This window comes from Rhinichthys klamathensis, unplaced genomic scaffold, assembly GCF_029890125.1.
Source record: "Rhinichthys klamathensis goyatoka isolate OS25496 unplaced genomic scaffold, OSU_Roscu_1.1 h1tg000167l_1, whole genome shotgun sequence".
NCBI classification, from domain to species: domain Eukaryota; kingdom Metazoa; phylum Chordata; class Actinopteri; order Cypriniformes; family Leuciscidae; genus Rhinichthys; species Rhinichthys klamathensis.
This window is the reverse complement of record NW_026606698.1, coordinates 126875-139093: the sequence shown is the minus strand read 5'-3', so window position 1 is coordinate 139093 and position 12219 is coordinate 126875. Positions and strand designations below refer to the sequence as shown.

General features: G+C 39.1%; 1 protein-coding gene across 2 annotated transcripts in view; it reads right to left on the bottom strand.

Annotated features, from left to right (window-relative positions):
• Positions 1–12219, bottom strand: part of igsf9b (immunoglobulin superfamily, member 9b) — a 50382-nt gene that overhangs the window by 6470 nt on the left and 31693 nt on the right. For both annotated transcript variants that reach the window (XM_056259347.1, XM_056259345.1), the window contains exons 4-16: positions 8853–8999; positions 6409–6560; positions 5920–6037; positions 5047–5188; positions 4588–4733; positions 2980–3122; positions 2759–2899; positions 2524–2640; positions 2171–2321; positions 1949–2060; positions 1444–1619; positions 966–1204; positions 785–869 (exon numbers count right to left, since the gene is read on the bottom strand). In XM_056259347.1, coding sequence (XP_056115322.1) covers positions 785–869; positions 966–1204; positions 1444–1619; positions 1949–2060; positions 2171–2321; positions 2524–2640; positions 2759–2899; positions 2980–3122; positions 4588–4733; positions 5047–5188; positions 5920–6037; positions 6409–6560; positions 8853–8999 — 1869 coding nt within the window. The remainder of the gene's footprint in view (positions 1–784; positions 870–965; positions 1205–1443; positions 1620–1948; positions 2061–2170; positions 2322–2523; positions 2641–2758; positions 2900–2979; positions 3123–4587; positions 4734–5046; positions 5189–5919; positions 6038–6408; positions 6561–8852; positions 9000–12219) is intronic.

Here is a 12219-nt window from a genome sequence, read left to right as displayed (position 1 = left end):
AACATTTGGGATATTGTAAGTAATCAACTAAACAAAATATATAACATTGGCCTAGTGGTTTTTGGATCTTTTACTGCAAAAATCCTACATACTGTACCTTTAGGTGAACGTAAAGAGTTGAGAAAGAAATTGGATGTGTATCATTATATTGGATCCGTGCATTAGGTCTGAAAGTGACAGCAGCCAATAAACACCTGCTGTTGTCAATGTCATTAATGTTATTCAAACAACAAGCTTTAACAAAGATTAAGCTATATTCAATTTATACAGTGAACACTATAGTGTTATTTTACATTTAATTATTAAATTTCTGTACCTGAAATGAATACTACAGTTAGACCTTACTTTATTTGTTGCTTTGTTATATTGTATTTATCTACATGCTTGTAATTAGTATATATATATATATTACTGACTGTTGTATTTAATAATGTTTGAACTTTATTAGTTAGGTAAGTTGCTGTGGTATCGGAGTACTTAAAGTATGCTTTAAGTAGTAAGTGGAAAGCAAAGTTACCCCACCCCCCAATATATATATATATATATATATATATAGTTTAAAAAAATTCTTGCTGATGCAAAAAATTGTCCAAAAACTTAAGATCTGAACCTTGAGTTTTGTGAACTGTTGAACCACTACTATTTATCATATTAAATTATATTAATATTCAATTATATTTAGTAAGTCTGTAGTTTTTCCAAGCCTCATAAGAAAAAAAAAAACTCTTTCAAAAATCCAGATATCAATTTTAAGTCAAGATATCGAGTTCTGATTTAGCCTCACCTTCAGTAGAGATGACAACCGAGTCACTGGGCCCACTAACCAGTCTGTCTCTGCGAGACAGAAGACGCAGCTCATAGTTGGAGTCCTGTGGAAATAAATGAAGAGAAAATGAACACGAATGGCATAGAATAGGGACACTCAACACCAAGCTGCCATTTTCCCAATATTTCAAACGTTTTACCTTAACAAGTCCCTGTACAATCAATTCGGTCACGTTGACAGCAATCTCTCTGTCTATAGTGACCCACTCCCCCTTTCCCCGCTTTGCTAGAAGTACAAATGAAGTTAATGGTGGAGACTCTTCTAGAGGTGGCACCCATTGCAGCAAAATACCCAGTGATGTACGATTGGCTGACAGCAAGGTGGGAGGGAGCAACACCTCAATGGTGGTTACCACATTGGGAGCGTCTGTTGGAGGTGCTGCAATGAAAAAAACATAAAAGGGTTTACCTTAGTATGCTACATCATAAATCTTGGACCATAGGTTTGGAATAACTTTATAGTCCACCAGGGAATGCTTTGAATCAAATAAAGGAATACAGATTTGTTAAAGAAACTATAGACAGTCTATGTATAAGATCCATGTCTGTATGTGTACAGCTAATTGGTGACCTCATAAAGTGCATGATTTGTATGTATATAAAAAAAATTGTGCTCACCCAGAGTCGTAATGGTGACAATCTCACTGAAGGGGCCAGAGCCCAACTTGTTTTGGGCAAGAACACTGAACTGGTAACTAGTGACAGCTTGCAGACCCGTCACCAGCAGGGAAGTTTTCGATGTTGGCACAGGGATTGATGCCCATTCATGTTTTCCTCTCACAGTGGGCTTTATCCTGATAAAGAGAGATATATGATATGATAGTCACAATAAAAAAATTCCGTGGTCGATTGAAATGCTACTAAAATTCAATGATTCTCAAAATCATTTCAATGATACAGCAAGACAATGCTACTGAACACGATTCTTCATTTTGAAAGCTAAAAAATAACATATAAACAAATGAATATGTGTTTTAAACTTTCAAGTATTAAGTTCAGTGTATTTAAATTAACAAAATACAAAAAAAAACAAGAATTTGTCTTGGTGTCAGAAGACGACAACAACAGTACGTAAAACACACACATCTAGTGCTGCTGATGCACTCAGTTTGAGGTTACTTACCAAACAGTAAATCTCTGAGTGTATCCTCCATCAAATCCTGGCTCCCAGGACACATTGGCCTGACTAATCCCTGGATCCACAGACACGGAGGTAACAGCATGGGGACTTGTGCCTGAAGCAAACAGAACAGATAATATATTTGAGTTCTGTCGTATTTACCTATTTTCTATAGGTAAATACGGGTTATTTTTATTAACAGGCATCTATTCCCGTTCCTCTCACCTAGCACTAAAATCGTGGTTGCCACACTGACAGTGGCCACACGGTTGGTGGCAAGACACTCCCACGCCCCCTGGTGGTCCTTACTGAGTGGACGCAGGACCAGAGAGCCATTGGATAGGACTATAAACGGAGAGCGAGGAGCAGGACCAACCTAAAGCAGATGAGAAAGAAACTGAAGCATGTTTATACCATTTGAGGCTTTAAATCCATGTCTGCTAGTATATGTTTGATTTTTTTTTTTAGGAGATTAGCCTTTAAATACACACATTTAAATAACACACATATAAATATTTGCAATGGCAAGTGGTAAATCATGGTCATCTGAAGGTTATTGGGATTAAAAAACAACTTACTTTAATCCATGTGATATTAGGGGCGGGGTCTCCCTCGGGTTGACAGGGTATCACCAGCTCCCTACCTACTTCTTGTAGGTACTCGGCACGGGGCGAGACACGGAATGAAGGGGGGTCCTATGGAGGATTGCAAATAGATTCTCAGCAACTCATGTGTCAGGTCAGTCATTAATAATGAATTTCACTATGTGGTGACTTGTCAAATTATTTTCCATTCTAGAGATATGGTGTTCACCTTCAGGATAACTTTGGTAGGTTCTGATTGGCCCATGGTCCCGTAACTGTTATAGGCTGTACAGGTGTACATGCCCACTGCATCATCATTTGCTGCAGTTATGAACACTGAGCCCTCTGAGTTGAACATCCATCCTGGATACTGACCAATCAAGATGAAGAGTATAAAATGATGTAATTTGGGTCGCAATTGAATAAGATGCTTGATGATATACACAGTACCTGCTCCAGGTCCAAGGACGCTCCGTCTTTGGTCCAATTAACATACAGCATGGGGGGCTCGGCTTGAACTGGGCATTTGATCTTTCCCCCCATTCCCACGGGAAGATAAGTCTCACGGGGCATCCGAACCACTCGTGCAGGGTCTTTAAGAAAATCAGCCTTTTAATTATGTCATTTATACTTAAAGGGACCTATTATGCATTGTTTTAGGCATCTACAAGAATAGGTTTTCATGCTTGAATGTTTAAAAAACACATTATTTTTCACATATTTTACATTGTTGCAGCTCCTCTGTTCTCAGTCTGTCAGTAACACTCTGTTTAGTTCCTGTCTAAATGAAGTCCCTCCTTCTGAAAAGTGCAATGTGCTCTGATTGGTCAGCTGGATCAGTGTGTTGTGATTGGTGTAGCGCTTCAAATGTGTTTGGAAAATTCTACTAAATAGTATTTAGGCCCCTCGCCTTTATTTTGCGTATGCTTTGGGCGGGAATTATTTAAATGAGGAATACTGTGACATGTTCGCTCCCGGAAAAAAACGCAAGGCTATACAACTGAGCCGTTTCAGAATAAGAATATATATATAGAGGAAAACTCCCTTTGGAGGGACTTTGTGCTTTGTAACTTTGAAGCTGTTTTTCATGGTCAAACAGCAGCATTACATGCTAAAGAAAGTTGAACATGTAAAAGCATAATAGGACCCCTTTAATAACCCCTTTAATTTAAATTAGTGCTGTCAAACGATAGAAATATTTAATCGCGATTAATCGCATTAATGTCATAGTTAACCCGCGATTAATCGCACATTTTTATCTATTCTAAATGTCTCTTGATTTCTTTTTGCCCCATTATTTTTTCTCATTTTAATGCTCTTATCAACATGGAAAAGTGGATCGGCTTGCTTTGTGCAAATGTTTTTTATTGAAAACAACATTGGCATATACAGTGTTCAATTTCACACTAACATTCTCATAAATCAATAAAAGGGTGAAAGAAATACTGACGAGGTCCTGATATTGACGAGGGGGCGGAGAATTCGCATCAGCTGTGTGTGTGTGTGTGTGTGTGCTTGGCCATCAAGTGGTGTTTCAGACTGGACGTGCTGCGATGATGATAGCTCAGTTCACAACGACAAAACACACAGATCACTTTGGTCTCGTCAATGGAACCATTTGGCAACTTTTTAAAAGTAAACTTTCAATTCAGAATCTTATTGGCATCCGTTTCGGCGTCTCGCGCTCGTCATCCACTCAAAACGTAACGTTTACCAACTATTTGGTCGGCTCGCAAGCCCAAACAAGTGTGTGCGGCGTGCCTGTTGTTTTGTTTCCGGCCTAGCTAGATCCGGTCGACAAAGCAACAAAACGTCCTCGCGCGACGCAAGCCATTGAAATTAATGGGTTTCATCGCACCTCGAATGCCGCGTCCTGTTGCAAAAGCATGTGAAAAAAACTACAACGTTTGCTAGGCCAAAAAGAACGTTAATAACGGTTTGCGTTAACGCCGTTAATAACGCGTTTAACTGACAGCCCTAATTTAAATCTTTAATCTTCTGTTGCTCTCTTTATCTGGTATACATGAAGATGAGATTTTAACATTGCAAAGCACTCACGTTTAACTTTGAGGTAGGCAGACGCAGAGGGCGGAGTCATTAGACCATTGGTGGGTGTGCAGGTGTAATTCCCAGAATCCTCAGGTATAAGACCTGAAATGAGGAGTGTCCCGTCCACTAGGATTTTTACCCGTGATTTCAGAACTCTGTAAACACAAACACGCATCAGCAAACAGAAAACAAAAGACACACAGACAACACTAGTAAAGATTTATAGTGGTCCATAACTGAACTATACAGTTCAATGACAACAAATGCTATTAGTATTATTTCTAATAAATGGAATTAACCCAAATAATTAGAGGCTACTAAACAATATTTCATTTTCAGCTTGGATTGTAATTATGTGAAAATAACGCATCATTATACAATAATATTTGATGGCAGAATGCTGTGATTGTCCATCAGAATTCCAGTGTAATAATGTTATCTAAGCTCTTGTAATCGTAGGTCACTTACTCAATGTGAAACACGTTTTGGTCTTGTTTCCACCACTCGTATGTGAGGTTAGAAGGATACGCTTCTGCTTGGCACTGCAGAATTGCATCCTGGGACATATTCATAGTGGTGTCCTCAGGGGGAATGATGATAATTGGAGGACCTGGTTGAAAGCAAAAGAATGCATAAAAGCATGCATGTGAGACTGAATGCATAAAACGTAATCAGCTTTGATGGGCATCTGGATTTGAGGAGGTTGTTTGTTCAGGGGTGAGATTTAGGCGTAAGTGCCAAATGCATTGTGTTAAAGCACTACCACCAAAAGAGGGCAGTGTTTGTTCGTTTCATTACACTACACTTTGCCAGAAAAGTCACTCTAAATTCTTATGCTGTGAAAAAAATGAATGCGAGATACTGTCAAGGTTTTCAACTACATACTATAGCATTCTGTTGTCCAATGGCAATGCTAGCATTCGCTTTGCAGTTGTGCGATCAACAAAAAACTATATTTTTTATCATCATGCAATTAAGGAACTTTCATTTATGCATTTTATTTGCTTAATGTTTATCATCTTTCATGGTGCACACATCACACACACATTTAGAGCTAAAAATCTTTCAAATCTGATTTAAACAGGCCATTGCAAAGTAGAAAGTTCATATTTTCTGAGCTAAATGGAAGCCGCAACAGTTCCTAATGTGAACCAAGCCAGTTGCAAACCATATGAAGCTGAGATTAAGGTTATTGACTTTGCACACAAATCCAACTGCAGCAAAGACTCCAATGTTCTCATACCAAATGCTGCTTAAGGTAAACACTTAATGCCCTGCAAGCCTATTTACATGCTGCTGGCTTTCTTCCCCCACGTGGACAAGACGTGGTGTGTAACTGACCTTTGACCTGCAGCTGGGTGGTGTAGGTAAGGTTCCCTTCTGAATTGGATACGTGACACTTGTATATTCCTGCCGTTTCCCTGGAAACCTTGGCTAAAGACAAGGTTTCATTGAGTACCTGTTGAGGGAAATTAATGTTTAGGTGGTAAACGAGACTAGTGTCAAAGGGGAAAATGTGACCAGCCCAAAGTGAACTCTACACTCAAGTTGACATGAAACATGATTCACAAGTCACCGTGCTTCTGTAATCACAATGTATATCTGATATTCAATCAGGGTAAAAATGTAGAGATGTAGATTTGAATTGCACAATGAAAAGTTATTTGTATATCAGAATGGAGCTAAGAAGTTGGAGGGGAGGGATTCATGAATAAGACTAAAACATGTATTATTAAGAAAAGCAAACAGGGTTGATTTGGAATTCTTGTTGAATTTAAAGTATCTTTATGAACCGTCAGTCAACTAACAATCAACTGAAAAGCTGTGTACCTGAAAAGCTTCTTGTTTCTCAGCGGCACTGCCATCCTTTCTCCAGATGATGATGGGTTTCGGGTTTCCATGAGCATCACACTGGAGGGTGAGAGATTCACCCAACATGACCTCCAGGAAGGCAGGAGGAGTCTTTATGAACACTGGAGGAGCTGCAGCAGACATAACCATCAAAACCATTTTCATAGAGAAAATAAACACATAAAATAAAATAAAATAAATATACAAATAAATTAAATAATAATAAATAAATCTCTCGCGCGTGTACGTCACTCATTGTTTTACACAGAACAGAGATTGTAGGTAAGACGGCTAATTAAAATGGTAATAATTTGCGCTTATCTGGGATGTTTAAACCGTCGTAAAAGAAAACAATTACGTATGCTCGCGCGAACTCATCCGGGAGTGGTGAGTTTTCACAAATTCCCAATTTATGAGCCTTCTCTCTTGAAGTTATGGCTGCGGCTCATATAACTTCCGGCGCTTGCGCAGACCGAAGCGCCGGCGCCCTCAGATCACTTGGACGTGGCTGTGTTTACAAGAGGTAAAAACGATATAAATACTGTTCGTTTTCTCACACAAACCGCTCGTTTCGTGTCTTAGGCCATCAATGTGTACTTACATTTACGAGTCATTAAATCATGTTTAATTTGGACTTCTCTGTGCATGCTCTTTGAGGTGGTGACCATAGACCTGCATTATATGACTGACAGACAAGAACGGTTTGACCTAAAAATATCAAAATTGAAACTACTGCGGAAACAAAGACACCAACATCTTAGGATGCCCTTGAGGTAAGCTAAAACATACCAAAAATGTATTTCAAAGTGAACTATCCCTTTAAATTATGTCCATATTTATTTAAATACAAAAATAATTAATTATTTAATTAATTATTTAATTAAAGATGTACTTTTAATATTGGCTTAATCAGGCAGACGATTGTAATATCAGAACTAATTAGACTGATACGTTAATAAAAAAGATTATTTTCTGATACTTATAAGGTCACCGATGTATACTGCAGCACTTAAGGGGATAGTTGACCCAAAAATGAACATTCTGTCATTATTAATTATCCTCATGTCGTTCCAAATCCATAAGACTTTTGTTCATCTTCGAAACACAGATTAAGATATTTTTAATTAAATATGAGAGCTTTCTGTTCCACCATTGACAGCAACGCAACAACCACTTTGACGCTTTAAAAAGTTCATAAAGAGATCGTAAAACTAATCCATATGAATTGAGCGGTTTAGTCTAAATTTTCTGAAGAGACACAATTGCTTTATATGATGAACAGAGTGAATTTAGGCTTTCATTTTTGGGTGAACTATCCCTTTAAGGACCTAAAATCATTGCTTTACACTTGCTCACAGTAGAGTAGTCTTTAACTTTCTCAAAGCGTAACACATGCAATTATGTAATAATGGACATTTGCAAGTGAGGCAAAACCTCTAAACGCATCGAACTTCCCCATATCCCTGTCAACACAAAGACATGTTTTCCAGCACACTCACACAATGACAGCTTTTAAAACCGCTGTAAGCTGACACTGTGCATATAATGGGCGTGAAACAGGCCACACTGGAGAGACTCGGACTGTGAGCGTGAGTTTCTGTCCTCTGTCTTCATTCTGATCGCTCGTACATGCTACAGTAACACCATCAGATACTAAAAGCCAGTCTGAGCCCTTCACAGGATTCACACATCAGTGCTGAAGGAGTGTGTGTGTGTGTGTGTCAGAAGAAGAGAGTTTTCAGAAGGCATGATAGACATCCTGAAGGTGTGAGACAAAGTTCAATGTGAAAAGATTGTAACCAACAGAAAGTGAAAAAGTCAAAGAGCTTGTGTAGGTTTTGATGAAAATGCATGAGTTCTGTTGATATAAGAGTGTCACGAAAAATGAGATCGGATTACACAATTCTCTCTTATTTACTGCAACAAAGCCTTTTATATGAGCTGCAGATGCTGCTTTAATCAGACGTTTAATCCTTTTCGTAAGAATACAAAAATGTCAGCTGCTTTATTGGCATGAACATGAAACATAAAGAGCACCATTATAAAATATACATGCTCTTAAACAAATGCATGTTCACTTTCTATGGAACACTTTCTAAAAAAGATTAATTTTTAGGATTGAGCAACACAGCTGACATGCAACACATAGTTTTGTGTCTGTTTCTCATTAGGGGTGGGCTGTATGTTCTTATCACATTCTTTTTCGCAGGACGGCTATATATTTAATAATCATCTGGAATTACCAATTTTGCATAATACAGTCAATTAAAATTACTTGATGGTCACAAACCAAAAATTCTGATTTGGAAAGAATTCATTTTCCATCAATTCATTTGAATCTTTATAAACGAATAGTTCTGACATGCAAAGCCATTACGCACGCTTGAATAGAAGAAACAACCTCAAAGCATTTCTTATCCCACCTGAGATGGAAAGGAAGTTCCATGTGCCGTTCTGAAACTCATCTGAGGTTCTGTCCAGCAGAAGAATTCGACATTCAAACCAGCCCTCATCCTCCAGCGTCAACTTATCCACCAGAAGAGACGCGCCACGGCTCAATGACACACGACCTGCCCCGCAAATCAAAGAGAGAAGCAATTATTCAGCAGTACTTCAGTGTGATTAAGAATGAGAGAACGCACACAAAACTGACGCTCAAACAGCCAGACAGCAACTCTGAGATCATGGGTTTGATTCCCAGTGAATGAAATGCAAGTTCTTTTTTCATTTGGCAAATGCATAAACGTAAATTCTCCACAACACACAGTACAGAAGCAGACGAGTTGCATCAAAAAACCACATGCATACCTGAAACAACCAGTGCAAACCATTACATCCAAATGGGATTATTTTAGTCCTGTTACTTCACAAGCCAATGGGGAATTTAATATGTTAATACTAAATTTAATACAGACGAGTGTTTAGAATGGTAAGTTATTCTGATGTTTATTTACAACTTAGAATTTTTTTTTTTTTTTTTTTTTTTTTTTTTACAGTGCAGAGTTTTACAACATAAAAAAAGAACATTGTTATGGCCTCCTTTTACTGAATATTATCATACCTTGTGAAAATGTATGCCAAATCAAATTTTACATAAAAGCAACAGTAATATTCATGCTATATAAATTGATTAATGCAATGCACAACTTAACAAAATAATATAGGCCTGGTTTCACGAGATATATCCAGCTGCAGACCCGGCAGCACCACCAGTTTCAGAACCCCAGTGCCAGAACCCCAGCGCCAGAACCGGAAGTGAGGGAGGGGCGGAATTATTATTATTATTATTATATGACACAAGCATGGTTATTTTTGCAAGTATTTAAAAATATTTAAAATTGTTGCACCTTTTAAATAATATTTAGGGTATGTTTTTATTACACAGTGAGTCACTGCTCGTTGTATGAACTATAACTGGTGTGACAAATAAAGAGCAAGACAGCGCTCGTGTTGTTTGAAGACGTGAGAGTGCGCGCGCGCAACCAGGGCTCTCTCTCTCTCTGCTCGCGCCCTGTCAGGCGCACTGCAGCAGTCATTCTATTCTACATCACTCACCGATCAAAAAAGGCTTTGGCGGGACAAAAATTTGCTTTGGCGGCCGCCAAAAAGAGGACGATCTGATGGGTTTTAGAAGATTTAATACAACCTGAAACTAAAAAACAGACCCGACCTCTATTTGAGACCGGCCTTATATTTACCCAGACCTGCAGCCACACCAGGCGTGTAAAGAGACAATCGTCTATTTGGGACTCGGCTATTATTTGAAGTACGGTACATTTTTATGGTTTCTTTTAAAACAATGCTGGATTTTCTCTCTCTTTTAAGATTTTTGACATTATTTTACATAAAGAAAAATGCATGCTGCACATGTTCTTGTGAAATAAAGTATATTTTATATAAAATGACCATAAGTTTCAAGCATTATTTTTCACCATCATGATCAGGAAGTAACTCCCATAATACAATGAAACGGATAACTATATAGAATTATATTACACAAAATCAATGTTTTAAAATGCTTATTGTACTATACCTTAATGTATCATTATAATACGTATAAAGACGTTTCGTGTGTAATAATGCCGTTTCGTGTCTAAGCAAATTACGCTCCAAAACGTTAGGTGGCGTTACTCGGTTTAGAACGTAAGCTCCGCCCCTCACTTCCGGTCCTGGCGCTGGTGTTAGAACGTAAGCTCCGCCCCTTACTTCCGGTTCTGGCGCTGGGGTTCTGAAACTGGTGGTGCTGCGGGTCTGCAGCTGGATACTATTGGGTTTCACAGACAGGATTAAGCCTTAGTACAATTAGGACATTTAAGTCGCTTTTAACGTGCCTTAGAAAAAAACCCATCAATGGCAGTGTTGTGTACTCGAGACTCGGACTCGGTCTCGAGACCATATTTTAATGGTCTCGGTCTTGTCATGGACTCGTGTGCATTTTGACTCGGAATTGACTCGTACTCGAACATATTAGGACTCGGACTTATTCCCGAGTCCACTCGAGACCCATTCAAAATATGTCATGATTATTACTGTTAATATTTCTTTAAATTGTTGTTTGATTGAAACGTCCAATGATTGCTGACTTTCTTGTGCGCAACTGCGCATGACTTGAGACTAATGGTGTGTTCACACCGAACGCGAATTTAATTATTTGCGCGAGTAGATTACATACAAAGTCAATGCAAAGACGCGAATAGACGCATCATTCGCGGCGGGCGTTGCGAATGACGCGAATTGGGCGACGCGTTTGCCGCGAATGTCTTCCGCGCAAGTTGAAAAATGTGAACTCGAGCGAATGTTCAAGCGTCTAACTAGACGCGATAGACGCGTATTTGACGCTCTATTCGCGTTCGGTGTGAACACACCATAATGGTGTGTTCACACCGAACGCGAATTTAATTATTTGCGCGAGTAGATTACATACAAAGTCAATGCAAAGACGCGAATAGGCGGATCATTCGCGCCTGGCGTTGCGAATGACGCGAATTGGGAGACGCGTTTGCCGCGAATGTCTTCCGCTTAAGTTGAAAAATTTCTGGGTCTGGTTTCAGACCCAACCTTAGGTTATCCAACCTCTCTGGTCTCGGTCTCGACTCGGACTCGACCCTCTATGGTCTCGGTCTCGACTCGGACTCGAGTGAGCTGGTCTCGACTACAACACTGATCACTGGTGTGCATCTTGAGACAAAACAATGGCACTGACATGTTAAGATATATTAGTGCAAGTTGCTTTCAGTTAAAACAGCTCAAACTTGCATTATAGTCTGAAACTGATCTGTGAAACCGGGGGATAGACAAATAAAAAATGCTTCAGCTCACGGAGTAAAAACTAAAGCACCACCTGTTTTTGTTTATTGCACAGGCACGTGGAAACATGTGGAAAGAGCAGCTCAACTCCATGGAAATCTGAACATCTCTCCGCATGATGTAACATGGTCAGCTGTTTTCCTCATATCCACAGACTCAAAACAAAACCACACTAGCACGAGTTATTGAAATGTGATATGAAAGGAGCAGACACACAATCAAATCGCTTTCAAAGCAATAGAAACAGTTTTACTCTACTACTAGAACTCTTTGAAAGGTGATATGCGTGTCGTCTGGATATTCAAATCTGGTTTTTCAACCTCAACCTCCCCTTCTATTTTGATTGTGCCTTTCTTTTCCCAAATTCCAGTGTTGTAAATGATGACACACTGATAACGCAGTGGATGCCGGCTGTGAGTGTGTGTTTCCGCTTGGCTGGAAAGCAGCCGTTGGAGTTTGAAAGTAAGCCAAGTTCCTCAGTGA